Genomic DNA, 20,001 nt, shown 5'->3' with positions numbered 1-20,001 from the left:
AGACAGGCCTTTTGTGGTTGTTCTGAACGGTAAAGCAATCAGTCTTTCATCATGACGTTATCTGTTGGCTCTTCATAGATGCCCTCTACAGGTGGAGAACATTTCATTTAAGTTATTTTTAATCATCACAAAAATATGTTGGATTTTGTCAGTGCTTTTTCTACATCTGTTGAGAATTAGGAGGCTTTTGTTTTACAGTCTATTAACAGGTTATACTACATTTAGTCTTTAGGTTAACAGGTTAATTGATTTTCAAATATTAAACAAAGCACACATTCCTAGGATGAATGACACTTGGTCTTGGACTTCTATTAAAGAACAAAGGCAAATTAAAAAGCAACCAAATTCATAATCTCAAATATAGCAGTTATAAGTGCTGCTAAGATTAAAATAAAATAGGACAAGAAAATGAGATGCTAGGACTATATTCTAGGAAGGTGTCTCTAAGGTAATGATTATTTGAATAGCGATGTGAATAATTTGAGAGAGACACTGTGAAGAAATGCCAGGTGGAAAGCCAAGCAAACTGCGAAGAGCTTGAAGCAGGAACGATCTCAGTGTGTGGAAGGTTAGTCCTAATAAGATGGCCACTATGGTCAAATAATTAAAACAGAGTAAAGAAATCTGGATTTTATTATAATTGTGATGGGTACACACTGACGCGTGCTTTTCTGCCTGCGCAAATAGTCTTTATTTTTCTTAGTTTTCTAGTTAACATTTATTTGAAAATCTAGCTTTACCTTCTCTTGGACATGTTCCTTAAATTCTCAGAAATGCCAGTGACCTCTGTAATACACGTGAGCAATGAGAGCTTATTGACCTCTTTTCGTCCTGCTGAAGAACCAGAATTTTGTCTTTTGTATCTGTATAGTCCCAGAGTCTAACATAAACATTTATTAAAAACTAATCTTCCTGCCTGGCAAGCGCGAGGTCGTGAGTTCGAGCCCGGGTAACAAAAACAAACAAAAAACTAATTTCTTGAGCAGTGCAAGCTTGACTCTTTCTGAGTACTTCAGGTGGCTCTTGGCAGACCTGGGAAGCTAGGCAGGCCTTGGTTGCCCTGGGAAGCTTCAAACTCGCTGCTTTGGCTGAGATCGCCCATTGAAGACGCGACCTCCCAATTGTCAGGTGCGGAGTCCTCTATGCAGGTCTTTGCCCATCCTTTCTAGCTCTGGATGGATCCTCAAGTGGAAATGGGAGGAGGGAAACTTCCGGCTTTCCCGCTTTGCCAGCAAACCCTTTCCCGGCCTAGTCTTGCACCCAGTTCCCCGTGCCCACCCATAGTCAAGGTCCAGCTCATGCTGTCCACGCCGCCATCCGCCTTTCTTCTATTGTACATGCCCTCGTCGGTACACAATCTCCCACCGCCCCCACTCACCTAGGATGCGGGTGATGCCAAGCGTCAGCTTCTCCAGGTGAGGCTTGTTGCAGCCCAGCGGCGGGGGCGGCGTCTCCTCCATGGCTCGCGTCCCCACTCGCCGCGCGGTCGGCAGCCCACCGGAGAGCTCAGCAGACCCGAGAAGCCCCGGACCCCGCCTCAGCACCGCGGCCTTCAAGCTCGCGGCATGCCGGGAGCTGTAGTTCTTGACGCCTGAGAGCGCAGCGGAGGAGGATGGGGGACCCGGGCTGGTCCGGTAGCAACAGCTCAATAGGGAGATCCTTTCCGAGGCTCAGGACAGTGTACGACACTGCACCTCCACGACCCCACCTCCCCTTCGCCCGGACCCTGCAGCCCCGCTGTGGCCGGCCTCGCAAGCGGGGGCGGGCCTCTGCGCGTGACGGCCAATGGGGGCTGAGCCTGGAGGCCGGGGCGTGGCGGCCCCAGCGCAACACCCCCAGTGGCGGTTGTTTCAAGATGGCGGACGTGGTGGGCCCCTCCCGCCCCGGTGCCGCGGCGTTTTGGAGCAGGGACTGTATCCTTTGCCCGGCTGGCAGGGGGCGCCGGCGCCCTCCGCAGTGCGGCAAGGGGCGAGAGGTCGCGTGGGACTCCGGGTGGACAGACGCGCGGTGTGGACCCTGGGGACGGGGGTCCCACCGTCCGGTTTCTGTTTAGGGCTAGGGGTCCCTTTGCTTCCTTGTCAAGCGTTTCAGTCAAATTCCAGGTGTGGGAACGCTGCTGATAGTTCCCACCCGGTGTTCTAGGTGGTGAGTGTGGGAAAGATGGCCTGTGATGGAGGCCCGGCCTGGGTTGGCAGCATCACTTTGGTGTCCCTCCCAGTCCTCAGGCCGACCAAAAGTGCGGAGTGAGTTTGTGGTGGAGGGAGATGGGCGTTAGCTGGGCCGGGCTCTGTGCTAGCTAGGCGGAAAGCCTTTTTTGGCTTGATTTGGAATTGTCCATAGTTGGTGTTAGGAGCAAGGCAAGACCCCTTTGGACTAAGAAGGCTAACGAGTGATGAAGCCCTCGTGCTGATGCTTTAAGAGAAATGTAGGGTTTGGTTTCACTGGGACGTCCTAGTGGGATTTGAATTTTTGTACCTAGAAGTTGAGTTGCTTACCATGTAGACTGTGGGTCAATATCTGCAAGGATTGACATTTTGGGATGAAAAAGTTCTAGAGCTTTCTATCCCTGTGGTAGTAATCTGAGTACAATTCCTGTAATGAGATGTGAGATGTTTGTTTTACAGTTGTGCTGTCCTTGGGTTAGGTATGCTATTATCGCCTGAGCTTTTGTCCTTGTAATTTAATTCTTTGTTACAAGAGTGTCATTTGGAAGAGGGATGTTATTAAATGCCCTCAAAGACTAGTATTTTTGTCTGTTTGCTAGGCTTGGTGATAGCAGTGCTGTTACATTTGGGAGAAGCTGTTACACTTCTTGGACATTTTACTTAGCTTCCTAAGCAGGCCTAAGTAGTGAAATTTACAGAACTGTGTTACCAGTTCTTTTTATTGAGTTAACTAGGTTTAGAGTGTCATGTATGCAGAGAATATTTTTACAAACTATACTGCTACAGTTTCAGTATTATGCACTTACTAAATAGTTATCATTTGTCTCTGGCAGGTTGGTGAGAAGCAAATGAAACTGTGAATATAGACTGTGGATGAAAGCAAACTGGTGCACTGTGTAAATTAATATGTTATCCTTTACCTATCAGTAATGAGTGGTATTTATCAGGGATGAAGAAATTACATGCATTGGGGCTAACTCTCAGGAACTTGATGAGTTTCCAAATGAAATACTGCTTCTGCATTGATAGGAGACTTTTAAAGTTATCAGCTTGCATCAGCTAATAGTATTGTTCACATATAGACTACAGGGTTGAGGGGTGTGTGACTGTGTTGTACTGCGATCAGGTAAGTTAATAAGCATGTAGACTGAACTTGTGCTCTTGGTCTTAGCAGCACTGGCTTTGCTTATTAATGTGGCCATATCATTGTACTTCATGTAGAAGTCATATGTGTTCTCTATCTCTTAACTTCTCTCCTACTCTGAAAATTTAATATCAAATACTCATCTACCTATGGATAGTAAGAAATTGTATTAGAAAATATAGTGATTACATGTTATAGAAATTCAGAAGTAGGAAAGTAATTGAAGGTTACTAGTGTCACCTGCTTCCCCAACCTATTCCATAACATAAGCAATTAATATCCAGCCCTCAGTTTTTCCTTTTAGGTGCATAGGGCATCAAAACAGTGTCAAATGTAAATTTTTTACTGAACATTTGATAGTTGTCAGTCATTTGGTTTAGTACTGTGCTTTGGATCTTGATTTCTTTTCTGTTACATTGATGTTTCCCCATACTATCCTAGGGTCCTTATAGTAGAATTTTCAATATGAAAAGGCCAAATAGTATGTCCCTATGATCTCGTATAGTTTTTACACCACTGAAAAAAAAAAAGTTTGCATGCCTCATCTAAGCCATTGGAAAAATGTGATTGAGTGGTTTCTCAATCATGGAAGTTTCCATCATGAGAAGACAGATCATCTGAGACTGTCATTTTTTTTTTTACTGTTGTTCTTGTTGTTTATGTATATTCTGCACATTATGGTTCAGCAGGGCTATTTGGGAAAGGTTTGTCTTAGTCCCTAATATATAAAGGATGGATATGGCATATTATCATTTCATGGGTTAAATCTTCCAGTAAAATATGCATCATCAGTTGAAATTGCTTTGCTGCTTATTATAGTTGCTAATAATAATAGAAGTAGTAAATTTGATTGCTTACATGCACTCAAGTGGATTATCATTAGCAGTATTAGTAACTTGATATTACCTAATATGAACTGCAAAGGACTCAGTCAAAACATTGCGGTTGCTATAATCTCTTCCGTTGAATTTCCAAATAAGGATAGACAAAGACTTTATGATGATGTAAAAAGGATTTCCTCACTCAGAAGTCTTCATGGTCACTAATGATTGCATACACACGGGTGTTAAAGTGGGCATTTCTAAACTTCTTTACTTCAGATCCTAAATATATGGAAGGGAGGTATATATATTTTCTGCCATTTTTGCCATGGGTTTCTAATTACAGCTTCAGTTTGGGACTTTAAATTGATTGATGCTAGCAGTAAAGATACTTCATAAGTTGATATACTTGTCTTATTGAGGTGTGTCTAAAGAAATCAAAGTAGAGCTTGGGATTTAGCTCAGCGGCATAAGCACCTGCCTTGCAAGCAGGCAGTCGTGAGCTCAATCCCTGGTACCGATAAAAAGGAAAAAGACAAAAAAAAAAAAAAGAAATCAAAGTAGAAATAAGGTGACACAAGGAATACAATAGTATAGCCGGTATACATTTGGCATATACTACATCCCTTTTACATCCCATGTACATTTTGGGGAGGTTCTTTACAGTAAGGTAAATATATGGGTCTTAAAGAGTTGAAGATTGATTATAGAGTGTTAGACACCTTTGAGTGGAAGCGATTTCAAATTTAATCTTTTTTTTTTTTGGTACTGGGAATTTAACTCATGACCTCGCATTTGCCAGGCAAGTGCTTGTGCCACTAAGCTAAATCCCCAGCCCATATTTTTTTTTAAAAAAATATTGAAGTCACTTTATATTTTTTCTGTTTGAAAAGAAATTTGGTTGCATATATGGCTAGAAGTATTAAGATTTGCCTATATATTTTGAGTGAGATAAAAGAAAGAATACTGCATTTGGGCCATGCGTCATAAAATTAAATAAATATCAGTTTCATTCTTTCATAGATGGCTTAGTTATGAACCAGCATTCTTTTATATTTGGGAATACAAATTTGAACAAAGAAAAAGTCATTACCTTTTTGTATACATCCAGTGAGAATACACCAAGAATAAATAATATATATTGTATAGTTATATCTGCTATGGATAAAAGTGAAGGAGAAAAGGATTGTGTGGTAGGGGAAAATAGATGAGTTGCAGGAAGAGAATTTTACAATTTTATGATATTAAGTACTTACATGGTTAAGAAAGTAAAGGTCTCAGTCGGAAGATGACCAGAGCCCTAAAGTTGATGAGTGAACCATAAAGATACTGAGAAAGAGCAGGCAGATAAAAGAAATCATAAATGGAAAAGTTCTGAAGCAGAGACTTTTATAATTTGTTAACAAGTATCAGGAAGCCAGGTGTCTTAATTCCTTACCTCGTTATTGGGACAAAATACTGGACATCCAAGGTTGAAGAGGGAAAGATTTATTTAACTCATGGTTTGTAGAGTTTTTAGTCCATAAACTGCTCAGAAGCAGGGTGGTGGCAGAAGACCACCATGGTTTGCTAAAGCAACAAGAGCAAAAAAGTGCAACAAGCCCTTTTCCCCCCTTTTATCCGGACTGCTGGTATTAGGGTGATGGCAGCCCAGTCAGTGGAGTGATACAACAACCACCCAGCCTCAATCCCCGCACCTTTAATCCCAGCATAACACTATGAGTCAGTCGCAGACTTTAGATTTAATTACCCCCCCCCCCCCCGTGACTACGGGAGGGTCTGGGGTGATATTCAGACACAAACTGTTAACAACAGGAATGAGTGAACGGAAGAGTAATAAGAAATGAGGTTAGAGAGGTAAGACAATGGAGAGGTCAGATTTTGAGCACTGTGAGCCCTTGTAAATGCTCCTGAGCTTTTAATGTGAGTGAGGTTTGATACACATTTTTTGATATTTTATTTTAAAAAGAATAAAATCAAACAAAACAGAATAAAACCAATCAGAACACTGAAAGCATTACAGACTTCAAAACCAGGTAATAGGACATCAATAGTGGCTACCATAATGTCTCCTATTTTCTTCAAGATAGGTGCCTATACCATCAGACACAGTAAAATCAAATAGAAGAAGACAGAATAAAACCAAACCTAATAAAACAATGAAAATGATATGGGAATTCAAAACAAGATAGTAGGAAATTAACAGTGGTTACCACCTTCTCTTTTTAGACATTTCCTCCCCTATAGTATCTGTTGTACATTTTGGATCCCACTAACTCCTTCAGTTTTTTATGCTAGGAAGATAACACAGTGTTCACCTATATGAGTCCAAATCATTTCACCCATGAGCACGATCTCAAGTTGCATCCATTTACCTACAAGAGCCTCAAGATATCTTTCTTACTGCTAAGTAGCTTTCCCTTGTATAAAAATACCATATCTTCCTTGTCCGTTTTGCGGTTGATGGACAAACTACTACTTTTTTATGGTTTTCTATCACATGGAGCATTGTTTCCTTTCCTTTGACTTTTGGTCTGTGAATTTCCTTTCAAGTTAAATGTGCTTTTTGTACACAACATATTGATGGATCTTGTTTCTTGATCCAGTCTCCCTGCATTTCTTTTTATTGGTGAATTGAGGCCATCTATGTTGATGGTTGCAACTGACATATATTGGCTCATCTCTGTAATGTTACCCTCCTTCTGTTGACCCCTCACTTTGCCTGTCTATTCAATTGCCTGCCCTGTTTGGGGATCCTCCTCTGTTGCTCTTCCTGGAAACATGGTCATCTTTATTTCTCTCTAGAATATCCTTCAGCGCTCTTTATGTGGTTGATTTGGTGGTCATGAATTTCTTCAGTTGTTCTTTGTCATAGAAGTATCTTATTTTTCTGTCAATTTTGAAAGATGGTTTTGCAGGGTACATCAGTCTGGGTTGGAAGTTGGAGTGAATCTGGATGTTTCTCCTTGCCCACACTGGCTGCCCGCAGGAAGCAAGTGTCCTGATCTTAATATAAATTTTAAAATTTTTATTCTAACCACTGTGTGAAAAATGGGCTTTTGATGGTTATGCCCAGAAATAAGAGAGCAGTTACAAAATTGTAATAATCTTGACTAGAGAAAAAAGTGACTTGGATCAAGGTCAGACATGTTGGTGAAATGTAGTTATATAGAGATACAGACATATAGACAATATATATCTGTATACTGCATTTTGAAAGCCTTGCTAGCAGACTTTTAAGAAGGTAAATATATGAAAGAAACAGAGGTCAAGAATAACTTCATGATCTTGGCCTGGACAGCTGGAAGGATGGACAGCAATTTACTGAGATGGGAATGGCTGTGGGAGGCTTTTGAGAAGATGGTTAGCACTTCAGTTTTGGACATGTTAAGTTTGGAATTTTGTGTGTGTGATACTTGAGATTTCACCTGTGAACTTTCATATTGAGCCACATCCCCAGTATTTTTTAATGTTTCATTTTGAGACAGAGTCTCCATAAGTTGCTCTGACAAGGCTTGAATTTGTGATTTTTCTTTTTTGTGGTACCAGGGATCAAACTCATGACCTTGTGCTTGCCAATCAGGTGCTTATGCCACTGAGCTAAACCCAGGCCTGAATTTGTTATTCTCTTGCCTTATCTGGGATTAGAGGCATTCACCACCACACCAGGCAAATTTGAGATATTTTGTAAATCTAAGTGGCAGTGTCCGGTTAGGGGGGGATAGGCTTATGCTAGAGATTAATTTGACAGAAATCAACTCATTGATGGTAAAGACATGAGAACTGAAAAAGATCAAGAGAATATGTAGATGCCATATCACAGTTTAAGATTGAAGCCCTGGGACACTCCAGGATTTGTAGGGCAGAAAGAGTCAGGAGATACAGAATGAATCATTCAAAAAGTAAGAGGGAAATTAAGAGTACAGTATATGGTGTCATTGCAAGGCAGAAAAGATGTTTTAAGGAGAGTGGTCATCTATGTCAAGTGCTATTGATAGATCACGTACAGAGAAGCCTGAACATTGTTGGATTTAACAGTACAAGATATTATAAGTATGTTAAAAGTAATCCTAGATTGATAGGCTCAAAAGGGTTGGTTTGGTTTGGTTTGGTTTATTTTCTTGCTGGCCTTGAACTCACTGTATAACTCTAGCAGGCCCTTATCTCAAAGCCATTTTCCTGCCTCAGGCTCCCAAGTACTGGGAATACAGGTGTGTGCCATGATGCCAGGCGCAAAAGCTTGGTTGTAGAAAAGTTTGATTGGGAGGAGAACTGGAAACAATGAATGGAAATAAAAATGGCACTATAGTTGGAGAGGGCTGTACAATCAAGAGTTTTTTTTCTGGAAAAATAAGGTATTACATATTTGAATGCTGCTGGGTAAAGTTAAAGAGGAAAAAGATTGATTCAGAAGAAAGGAGGAAAATATCAGAAACAGTATCTTTGGATAAGAAGGCAATTTTTAATAGAAGGGTTGCATTCACTTTAGAGCGATGCTTGAATAGTCCATGTGTAGCAAAAAGAGGAAGAGCAGAATCTATAAATGGTGTTAGGTGTGCTGGAAAAAACTTGGGGAAGATATTTACAGTTAGTTTTCCTTAAAGAAATAGGAAACAGTTTACTCGCTGAGAATCAGGTTAGAGAACTTGTACCAGATTTAAGAAGAAAGTAGAAAATACTTGACTGCTCTTGCAAATCCGAAGCTGAGTAGGCTTTCCAGTGGCTGGTCTCTTCCACTGTTAGCAGGCTCCTTTGTGAATCCTTAAGAAAGTATAGTTTGTTTTCTAGGATTCAGAATTATGTTAGTCTTCCCATAAGTCATCTTTGGAGAACAGTCTGAAAATTTTTCTATACTCTGTCTTGTAGTTAAAAGCACTGTCATATGGAACATGTCTTGCCCCATTGTCCAGGATTTTTCTTCCTGGGTGCTTTTCCCCAAGTATGTTTCAAATAGTAAATAAACATTTATTGAGTATCTCTTATGTGTACAAGGTCCTGTGCACATTCTAAGGGATGTGAAAAAAATGAATCAGTTTTTTCTTGGATGACCTGAACAATTTTATTTTATAAGGCTATTTTTAAATTGATATCCAGTGAATTTAAACATTTTCTGCTCCCATATTTGTGGCTGTCAGTTTCTTTGACATAGTGGTTCTAATTTTGTGTACTTGCCTTATGTGTCTCCTTTTCTAAACTCAATCCCTGATGTCTGGAGGAAACTGAAAATTTAGGGAGACCTATTATCAACTTAAATATTAAAGCTATGATCCTGCAGGTGCTGCAGAGAGGTATGAAAAACTAACCGGCAGCTCCGACAGTAGGCATTAGTATTTCTAATAAGTATTCTTATAACACTCTAGGCATTTTGGGTCGGTATTACATGGAAAGACTCCATCATTTGGGTTGATATTGTGCTAAAATACGTTACTTTTTTGGTCATATTATTAAACCTATGGTAGCCTGTTCTATCAGGCCAGAGTTAGTGACTGCTTTAATGGAAATCTTTGAATACATTTTTAAAAGAATAGAAAACACTGGAAACTTTCTAGATCATTTGGAAAGAAAATCATTTAGATGCTGCTTGTCTGAAGTATAATAAAAACTTTGAACTTATCTAGATTTAGATATATTTCTGACTATGATTTTGATTCCAGAAAGAAAGCTTTTTATTATTTTGGTTCTCTTTCTGTAGCAATGTTATAATCTTAAATTTTCTTTCTAACATTTTCTTAAATTTTCTTTCTAACAAAATATAACATTTCTTTCTAAATTTTCTCTTTTGAAATTAAAGATGATTCTTTTTGTCTTCATTTCTTTCTATTTTTTGGATAATAGGACTTTTTGAGACAGTCCATGAATGCATTGTAGAAGAATAAATATTGTCTTTGTGTTTGCATGATTGACTTGCCCCTCAAACAGTGATTTGATGTTCAAAGCTAAGCTTCATCTTGAAATTATGTATATGAAAGTGTTAGGAGGAAGTAACTTGCTAACTTTTTAATAATGGGCAAACTGGAAAACTTAGCTACTTGTTTACAAAAGAAAAGGAACCTGAAAATGGGATGTATATGATGAGATATTCTGCTTCGGTAGTAAATAAAAGTTTTCAAGAAACAAGACTTTCGTAATTTTTATAAATTATTTAAACAATATTGATTTTGCTGCATTTAATTCAATTATCTGTCTTTCTAGTTTTGTCTTTAATAGTTATCAATTTCCAGGTCAAAAGTTGAATAATTGTAACACATAGATACACATATATATGATGAATAATTCTAATATATATATTTGATTATATATATTAGTTATATGTATTGTATATATTATATAATGTAATATATATATGTGTGTGTATATATATATATATATATATATATATGGAGCAACATCTGGAAAATGTTATAATCTTTATGGTATTTTCCTTCATGTTCCTTTTCATAGTTTCTGATGAAGAACAATCAGTAGTATATGTTCCAGGTATGACTTTCTGTATTAAAATTTGGGAAGTTTCTTTTGCTTCTAAAGTATTAGAAAACAAAACTTGAGGACAACTTTGAAGGTATAACTGGATGCCAAGCAGTCCATCAGAACCTAAACTTATTTTTTCAAAGCAAATTTAAAAATCCAAATATTTAAAAGTATTTGATGAGACTCTCAAGGTTTGAAATACTGGCTTATTTTAGGAATTAGCTAGATTGAGTCAGCTTTTAATGAACTTGTAGGGTATTTCATGTATTCATGGACAGAATGTTTTTAAAATGTTTAAATGAGTAATAGTCTAAATATAACATTTCAAAAGAAAGTGAAAACTTCTTGATACAGTACATGTAAGAAATTCTTTAAAGTTCAGTGATTGTTACTAGATGAATACTAAAATGGAATCATTGAAAGTAGCCTAATTAGGTGATATCTTTGATTCTTGTGTTAAGGTATCTATGAAACATGTTGCAATTACTTGGTTTTATTGTGACTTATGAGTGTTCACAAAACCTTTTAAAATACTCCAGTTGAATTTTTTGATATTTCTTTAAAGCATAACCTTTTCATGATGCATTTTTTTCCCTTGTCTTTTTGAGACAGGCCAGTTCAGGCTGGCCTTGAATTCACTTTGTAACCAAGGCTGGTCTCAAACTTGCAAGCATCCTTCTGCCTCAGCCTCCTAAGTGCTAGGATTACAGGCATGTGCTACCATGCCCACATTGCAATGCATTATATATTAAGAGAGCTTTAAAATGAAGTTTTTAAAGGAAATCCTTCCCATCAGATTCCATAACGTATAGGATACCAACAAAGAGGTTAACTGGGAGGGTTTAAGAGGATTAAAAAGATACAATTTTTCTGAATTCTTGTTTAATGAAAACCTATAGGAGTTTCTACAGAAGGAAATATGAGATCAAGACACAAATTGCTAAATCCAAGAGCTGATGCTAAAGTTAAGACCCCCAGGGTGACTGATGCTTCGGTTTCTGTGGAATCTTTAAAAGGTGCAGGAGATTCACTAGATGAACAGGTCAGTAATTTTTTAAAAACATTTTTATTAGTTCTTGTAAGTGCTGACCAATAAGGGTACAAGAGCCTATAATTCATAGAACATTAGTTGATCTACAAGCATTCATAAACGGTAGAGAAACTTCCGAAGTTGTTTGATAATAGTGGGTATGAATATAAAATGTCTAATTACTCAAAGGTTTTGCTCCAAATATCTAGACATATTTTAATCCTTAAGAAAATGTATTACTTTTAATATAGTATGTTTTGAAAGATCTACATTCTGATCTATGTGGTAGAAATAAATCAGATTAACAAAAATTTTCTTAAAATTATGTATCATTTATGATTTTTTCTTTTGAATTTATTGATGATACACCCTTTTATATAAGAACATGTTATTCTATTTATTCTGATTTTTCTATTAAAAAATTGACCTGCATCATTATCATTACTATTATCATTACTTTCACTTGGAAAATAATATAGTCTAATTTTTTATAGCCCAATCATAGATTTCTCCCTTGTCTTTATAATAGTATCTGCATTTTTGTAATTTGTACATCATATTTCAGACAAGTATCTAGCTGGATCTTTTGTGTGTATATAGACTTTTATTTGACAGTTTTCTTCTGCCCAAATGGTTGCTGATCTACTTATTTTATTTTCATTTTTATTATATTTTCTATCTTCAACGAAAGTTAAAGACAGTATTTGCTATTTATGATCTGTGGATCAAACCTTCTGTTGGTTGTTTTGCAAATACATAAAATTTGTTTGAATCCCAGTTCATCCCATTCTTTTAGGTATGGTCTGTGGCTGCTTTTGTGTTAATGAGAGTAGCTACAGAAACTGTATGCCAGCAAGCCAAAAACATTTACCATTGAATACTTGCCATAAATTTTCACAATCCCTAATTTGTATTCTTGTAGACATTTCTAAGATCTAGTTTGTTACTAATCATTATTTTATATTTAGTTTCCTACAAATTTAGGTGTGATTATGACATCAAGCTTCGTCTGTGTTTTATTATGTATCATCACTTTATTTTTTATGGCTAAATACAGATTTTGTATATCAATTCATTAGCTAATGGATACATCCAGAGTGCTGTCAGGAACATTCATTTACTAGTTTGTGTGAAAATATTTTTAGTTCTCTTTGAATATAACTAGAATTGCTGAGTCATGTGGTAATTATGCTTAACTTTGTTTTTTTTTGTCTTTTTGAGACAGGGTCTCACTATGCAGTTTGGGCTGGCCTTGGACTCACTTGGCTGGTCTCAAACTTGCAAAGATCCTCCTTCCTCAGCCTCCTGAGTGCTGGAATTACAAGCATGTGCCACCACGCCCAGCTAAATTACGTTTCACTTTTTGAAAAATGCCAAACTGTTTTTCAAAGTGGCTACTTTGCTATCAGAAATGTATACAGTTTGTAATTCTCCACATTCTCACCAACATTTGTGTTCACTTTTTTAATTATAGCCCTCCTAGTGGGTATGAAGTGGTAGTTCACTGTGATTTTGATTTGCACTTTCCTAAGGCTAAAGATGATGAACATCTTTCTGTGTATTTCTTGGTCATTTGCATGTCATTTTTCAGACAATTATCTTGCTGGACTTTCATCTGACATTTTTCTTCAACATAAAGAAATTTCTTCAACATTATTATAGTGCTGGTACACAGGATTATTTTTCAGTTTTTGTATGCCTAAGATATATTTTCCTTTCATTTTTGAAAGGCATTTTTTTCTGGTTATAAAATTTTGAGTTAATAATTATGTGTCTTTGAATGCTTAAATGATGTTTCTCAGCTTCCTGCATTGCATTGTTTTTTTTAGAGGTCTACTATCCTTATTTTTACTCCTTGTGTGTGTGTGTGCATATGTGTGTGTGTGTGTAAATTCTGACTGCTTTTAAGATTTTCTTGTTATCAATCATTTTGAGCAATTTGACTATAGTATGCCTTAGGGTAGTTTTCTAAATAAATATCTCTTTTGACTGTGGTTTGTTAAGCTTTTGGAGTCTTTATGTTTAGTTTTCATCATATTTGGAACTTTTTTACGGTTATTTCTTTTAACAGTTCTTTATTTCCATCTCTTGTCTTTTGATGACCTTAGTTACACAAATATTAGATTGACTGAAGTTATCCAGTAGCTCTGAGATCCTTTTGTTTATATTTTTATTTTTTCATTCTTTACCTTTGTATCGCTATTGCTGTATCTGAGATTCATTAGTCATATTCTTCTGCAATATCTAACCCTCCGATTCCATCCAGTATATTTTTCACATGAAACAGTGCTTTATAAACTCAGTTTGGGTCTTTTAAATTTATGTTCTATAACTCTGACATAATCTTCTAGCTTCTCAAACATGCAGAATATAGTTATAATAACTTTTAATGTTTTTATCTTCCAAATTTGATCATTTATACATAGTATTTTTATTGAATAATTTTGGATTATTTTTCCTGCTTTTTGTCTGCTTAGTTTTTTGTTGTTTGTTTCTTTGTTTGGGTACCAATAGACAGTGTAAATTTTACCTTTTTGTATTCTGGATATTCTTTTATTCCTAGAAATAATCCTGAGATTTATTTTGGAGCAGTGTCATTTGGAATTAGTTTGCTTCTTTACAGTCTTGATTTTTAGCTTTTAAAGGTGATACTAGGGCAGTTTTACAAAGGGCTAATTCTGCCTACCATAGGCAGTCCCATTATGAATATTCTTCGTGATGGCCCCTTCAGTTTTAAGACTTAATATTGTGACTTGTGGAAACCTGGGATGTTCTTTATAATGTGTTAGGTACTAAAATTATTCTTATTGTTCACTTTGGATTTTTTTCCTTATGTTTGGGTAGTTCCTTCATGCATATAGGCTGTTTAATTAATACTCACCTGTTGACTTAAATGTACTCTGCATATCTCTGAAACTCTTTGATTTATAGCTTTATCCTTTCTTTTACATTGCTCTGCAAATTCTAGAAATTTTAGCTTTCCTACCTCTACTCAGAAGGAGTTCTATCAGGATTTATCTACCTTGTTCCCACAGGTAATTAGCTAGGAAGATTGTAATGCTCACATTATTTTGTCACCCACTTGCAGTGATCATCCTGCGCTGTCTACTAGCAAATGAAAAAAAAAATGTTTCATATGTTTTGTATAACTCATTTGGTTAGGAGAGAATGTCCTAAATATGGAAGATGTATGTATATTTGCTTATTTTTTTCAAGGTGAAATGGTGGTGTGCTTTTTATTTTGTTTGTTTGATTTGTTTTTAATGGGAGGATATAATTCTTGTGTTTTTTTTCTGTGGATGATCCTTGTAGCAATTGATGTACAATATCTAGATTCTTAATTTATTAGTATTTTCATAGTGGTGACTTTTAACAGTTAGTTTTCTTGGGAAGTAAACTACAAGATGATTTAGAAAGATTTAGAAGCGATTTAAGGAAGGAAAAGCTTGCAGACATATTCAACCTGTGGGTCCATAGGCTACTTGTTCTCTTTTTAAAACTGTTACAATAACAAGTAAAGAATAATACAGGAAGTTTTATTACTTGCATATGTTAGCTATATTGTATATTTTATATGGGTTCCAAGACAGTTCCTCTTCACTCAGCAGCCTAGGCAAGCCAAAAGTTTGGACATATCTATAAAGGTAAATGAGCAGGAATAGTCAGAGAGACTGCAGAACTTCAGGTCTGGTACTTATGAGACAGGTAAAGAAGGAACCTTGAGGATAAAGGTCCTCACACTTGAGATACAGTCTGAGATAGGGTTTATTATGCTATCAGGAACCTCAGAACAGATGTTACCTTTAGAGGATGCCACTTAAAGCAGAAATACCCCAGTTCTAGTGTCTTTTTGCTGTTTCCGGTCATTGCCATTGGTGTGAATGCTGCAATAGATGCTGAAGGTACATAAAATGGGAACAGTTAGCTAACTGCACTCTTTGTAGCAAAGTCTCTCTTTTAGCAACCATATTGCTTTACTTTTTGCAGCTAAGCCTATTATTGATCAGGAATTAATGTGTATATACAGTGTTAAATAAGGATCACTGTTCTTAGTTCCATACTGACAGTTTATTGACCCAGAGTCATTCCTTGAGAAGACCCTTCTTTTTCCTTAATAAACTGCAGTGATGCCATTGTTGTAAATCAAGTGACCATAAGCTATGGCCTTCCTTTATATCTTCTTTGGTATTTCCTATCTTGGATTTTATGTTTATCATTTTTTGTTTTTCATATCAGATATAGTCAAGATTTTTCTGTAAAGAGCCTCTGATAGTAAATATCCTTTGCAGATCACAAGATCTATCTCAACTACTCAACTTTATTCTTGTAGCATTTAAATATCCATGGGAAATATGTACATAAATGAAATTGGCTATGTTTAAATTACCTTAGTTACAGAAACAGGCAATGGGCCAGATTTGGTTTGTAGCTATAGTTCTGCAAGGGCTAGAAAAATTGCAAATTGGAATCAGATGTTCTGGTCAGGGTGCATAACTCAGGTATAATGCTGACAGTAAAAGGAAAGGGTATGTTCTTTTCCCCTCTAACAGCCTTTCATCTTAATCTAGTTCTGTCAGCAGAGGTTTTCAGAGAGCCAGTTGGCAAAGGAGAAAAGAGGCTTCCATACACTTAATTTCAGCAACACAAAGCAGAGCATAGATGTATCAGTTTAACTACAGATGAAAGTCATCAGGGTAACAACCAGTACCTATAGAATGCCATTGTATAAATGTGTTACAGTTTTGCTATCTTTAGATGATAGACATTTGTGTTGAGGTTTCCACTATTGAAGGCAATGGTTGTTCACCTGTGTGCAAGAGTTTCTCTTATTTGTTCTCTCACTCAGTGCACCACTACTGAAATATCTTTTCATGAGTTATTAGCAGTTTCTTTCATTGCTATATCCAAAGCCTTCTATCTCCAGTCTGACTTTTTTGATCTTTAGCACTATCATTAACCACACTCTTCAAATTTATTCTTCTTTTGCAATATCATATGCTGTGGTTTCTCTTCTTGACTTTTTAAATGAAAATTTAAAATAAAATAAAAATTGAAATCAAATACAAATTTTCTTGGATTTATAGCTGATTCATAAAAAACTTGAATTTCCCTTAATTCAACTAGTATCTATGATTTTTTAAAAGTTGAAACTTGGAAAAATACAAAGGAAAAAAGTCTGTAAAGTAAACATCATCTATAACACTATATTTTGACTTTTAAAGCTTTATGTTTAAAGCTGACTTGAAAGGCAGCTCTACCCTTCTAACTTCTACCTAGACAGTTTCACATGTCTGTGGTTTTTACTGTTTCCAGGATTTATTTCAGAGATTGTGGGTTATTCTTGGCAACTCAGAATAATTGGAGTGACTTCTTTGGTAGCTGAACAAATGCCAAAAGTCTTTTTTCTTTCCTTTTACATGTTACCTATGGTTCCTTGGCAACTCTTTCAGTTTTATGGCTTTAAAGACGTCTCAATATTGGTAAAGTACTGAGGAAAATATTTGTAACACAAAAGATAGGATATTGTAGTATTTAAGAGTACAGACTGGAACCTGTGTTTGAGTCTTGATTCTTCAGTTAAGCTGCTATATAGCAGCTATATAGCATGGGCAAGATTACCATCGATAAAGGAGTAATACCACCTAATAGCATTGCTGTGGAAATGAAACAATAATAAATACAAGGTAAAAAGAGTATTCTTGGCGTGTAGTAAGTGATAGATATAAATGTTAGCTATTATAATTGTTATTCATTTATCTAGTACCCTTTGGAATGAACTTTAGAACATTATGAGTGCTTAGTAACTGATGTCTCTTTTGCCAACCCTAGTGTACTGTTAAATAGGGTAAGGCTGAAGTTTAAGAAAAGTTCTCAATGTTTTGCATTAGAGATTTGTTTCTTTGACATTCCACAAGGGAAAGTTACTACTTTTTATACTCTAGTATTTTATCAGTAACAGTTTCTGCTTCTAAGTTTTTTTTTTTGTATATGCTTTTTTTCCTCTTTTATCTTTTAATATGCTTTTCTCTGTAAACTCATGATATCTACTAGTTCACAATCAGTTCCTTAGCCTGTTTTGAGTTTTTAGTAGGTTTAAGTGAAACAAGTCATAGCCCACTAGATAAAAGATACCTAAAACATTTCACTTTCCATTTTTATTTTAATAGTTTTCTCAAAAAAAGTTTAAACATTGTTTTTAGAAAAAATTAACCAGATTTTTTTGTCATTGTTTTAGAATTTCTGCAAGGAGGGAATCAAGAGTGCATCATTGAAGGATTTGTGTCTTGAAGATAAAAGACGCATTGCAAACTTAATTAAAGAATTGGCTAGGTAAGACAAAACTTCATATGAAGTCCACTGTAAAAGACAACTATTTGAAAACAGAAATTGCTAATATTTTTTGATGTCATTATGTTATTGATCTATGGGAGAAAAGACTTTTAGAAAAAAGACATTTTGTATTCCTCTGAAACAACAATCCCCCTCAAGTACCTACCGCTATACCCTAGCTTTCTATTTGGCTCTGTCTTACAAAGGTTTCATGAATTACCTGGTGGGCTGGAGCTGAGCCATTAATAGATGGACCTTTGGGTTGCTTATCCAAATTACAATAAATATTTTTGGGGAAAGGCATTGGAACTGTTCAGATATACTATTTGCTCTGAAACTATTATTCACTATGATAAATGCTTATCTGAGAAACTTACCTGAAAACTATTACAGCAGTGTTTAATAGTCACTTTATAAGTACCATGCACTAACCGATTGTGCCACTGGAGCTCCTTAATGGTCACTTTATAGTTCTCATTTTGTTTTATGTTTGTTAATTGGAATTCTTGGTTAAGGATGAGCTGTCCTTTTTCTGTACTATTTATTTATTTCCATATTTATTTTCATAAATGTCAGACTTATGGACATTTATTTTATTCTAATCCAGGACTCACAGAAATAAAATTAAGTAACAATATAATAATCTTTAAAAAATAACTTTTATTTTGAGATCTGACAAAATCATGTATACTTTACCCAATTTCTACCAATGATTACACTTTAACTAACTGCAGAATAACATTACAACAAGGAAATTAACATTGATAGAATTCATAGTCATCTACAGATTTCACCAATTTTACATATACTCATTGAATATATTTTGTTCTATGCAGTTTTATCATGTGAATTTGATCACGTGTGATTTTGTGTATTATCACCATAGTCAAGATACAAAATGGTTCTGTTACTACTTAGATATCAAACTTTTTTTAAGTGCATGGCTACTTTCCTTCCTATGTCCTTTTCTACTCAAACCACCATTAAACTCTTCTCTAACTTTGTTGTTTCGAGAAAGTTACAGAAATGGAATCATGTAGTATGTAACTTCTGAGATTGGCTTTTTAACTCACTATAATTCTCTTTAAATCCATCCAAGTTATTAAATGTTTCATTAGTTTGTTCCATGGTTAGAAGTAACATGGTTTGTTTAACCATTCACCTGTTGAACATTTGGGTTATTACTAATTATGTATGTGCATATGTGTGGTGTGTGTGTGTGTATGTGTATATTTTGACGGGGTCGGGGCTGGGGATTTAGCTCAGCGGCATAAGCACCTGCCTTGCAAGCAGGCAGTCGTGAGTTCGATCCCTGGTACCGATAAAAAAGAAAAAGACAAAAAAAAAAAAATAATAATACATTTTGACGGGGACTGAACTTGGGATCTTGCAGCTGCTAGACCCATATCCTACAACTAGTCTACATTCTCAGTTTCTTTCCTACTTTGTCTTTATATTTTATTTTGAGACAGGCTCTTGCAAGTTGGCCAGTCCAGTCTTGAACTGGTAGACCTCCTGCCTCAGTCTTCCAAGAGCTGATATTGAAGGCATACAGTACCCTGGCTACTGTCGAGTTTTTGACAGTTTGACCAGTGAAGTTTCTATAAACGTTCATGTACAGGTTTTTGTGTGAATGTTTCCATTAGTATTTTGGGGGATAGTGTGTCATATGTTTAGCTTTGCAAAAAACTCCTGAACTACTTTCCTGAATGGCAGTACAATTTTACATTTCCAGCAGCAATGCAAGAGAGACCTATATTTTCTGCATTTAACAAATTTGTTATTATTAATTTTTATTTTAGAAGTTCTTGTAGCTAGTGATATCTCATGTTCATTTTAATTTGAATTTTTCTACTGGCCAATGGTGTTGAACTTTATTTCATATGCTTATTTCATCTGTGTTTTCTTCAGTGAAGTAGCTGTTCATTATTTTTGTCCATTTCTTATTGGAATATTTGGGTTTTTACTGCTGAGTTTTTAGAATATGTTCTAGATATACATCTTTTGTTGGATATACAGTTGTTATACTTTTTCTGGTTTATA

The 20,001-nt window shown here is 36.0% G+C and overlaps 2 protein-coding genes across 6 annotated transcripts in view; one reads left to right on the top strand and one right to left on the bottom strand.

Annotated features, from left to right (window-relative positions):
* The window catches only part of Tpgs2 (tubulin polyglutamylase complex subunit 2), a 39,859-nt gene extending 38,314 nt beyond the window's left edge, over positions 1-1,545 (bottom strand). For both annotated transcript variants that reach the window (XM_003474001.5, XM_023566816.2), the window contains exon 1: positions 1,379-1,545. In XM_003474001.5, the coding sequence (XP_003474049.1) occupies positions 1,379-1,460 (82 nt within the window). In that variant the 5' untranslated portion in view covers positions 1,461-1,545. The remainder of the gene's footprint in view (positions 1-1,378) is intronic.
* A 67-nt stretch (positions 1,546-1,612) lies between these two features.
* The window catches only part of Kiaa1328 (KIAA1328 ortholog), a 287,886-nt gene continuing 269,497 nt past the window's right edge, over positions 1,613-20,001 (top strand). For 3 of the 4 annotated variants that reach the window (XR_001202191.3, XM_023566814.2, XM_003474074.5), the window contains exons 1-4: positions 1,613-1,913; positions 10,572-10,607; positions 11,498-11,640; positions 17,864-17,958. Coding sequence is in view for 3 of the 4 variants with exons in the window: in XM_023566814.2 (XP_023422582.1) it covers positions 1,613-1,913; positions 10,572-10,607; positions 11,498-11,640; positions 17,864-17,958 (575 nt within the window). In the remaining variant the exon portion in view is untranslated. The other variant, XM_023566815.2, reaches the window with a different exon arrangement.

Source organism: Cavia porcellus, unplaced genomic scaffold (assembly GCF_034190915.1).
Source record: "Cavia porcellus strain 051 isolate PalLab524CR breed Dunkin Hartley unplaced genomic scaffold, mCavPor4.1 scaffold_20, whole genome shotgun sequence".
Lineage (NCBI taxonomy): Eukaryota > Metazoa > Chordata > Mammalia > Rodentia > Caviidae > Cavia > Cavia porcellus.
Note: the sequence above shows the minus strand (reverse complement) of the source record. Positions and strands in the feature narration are given on the sequence as shown.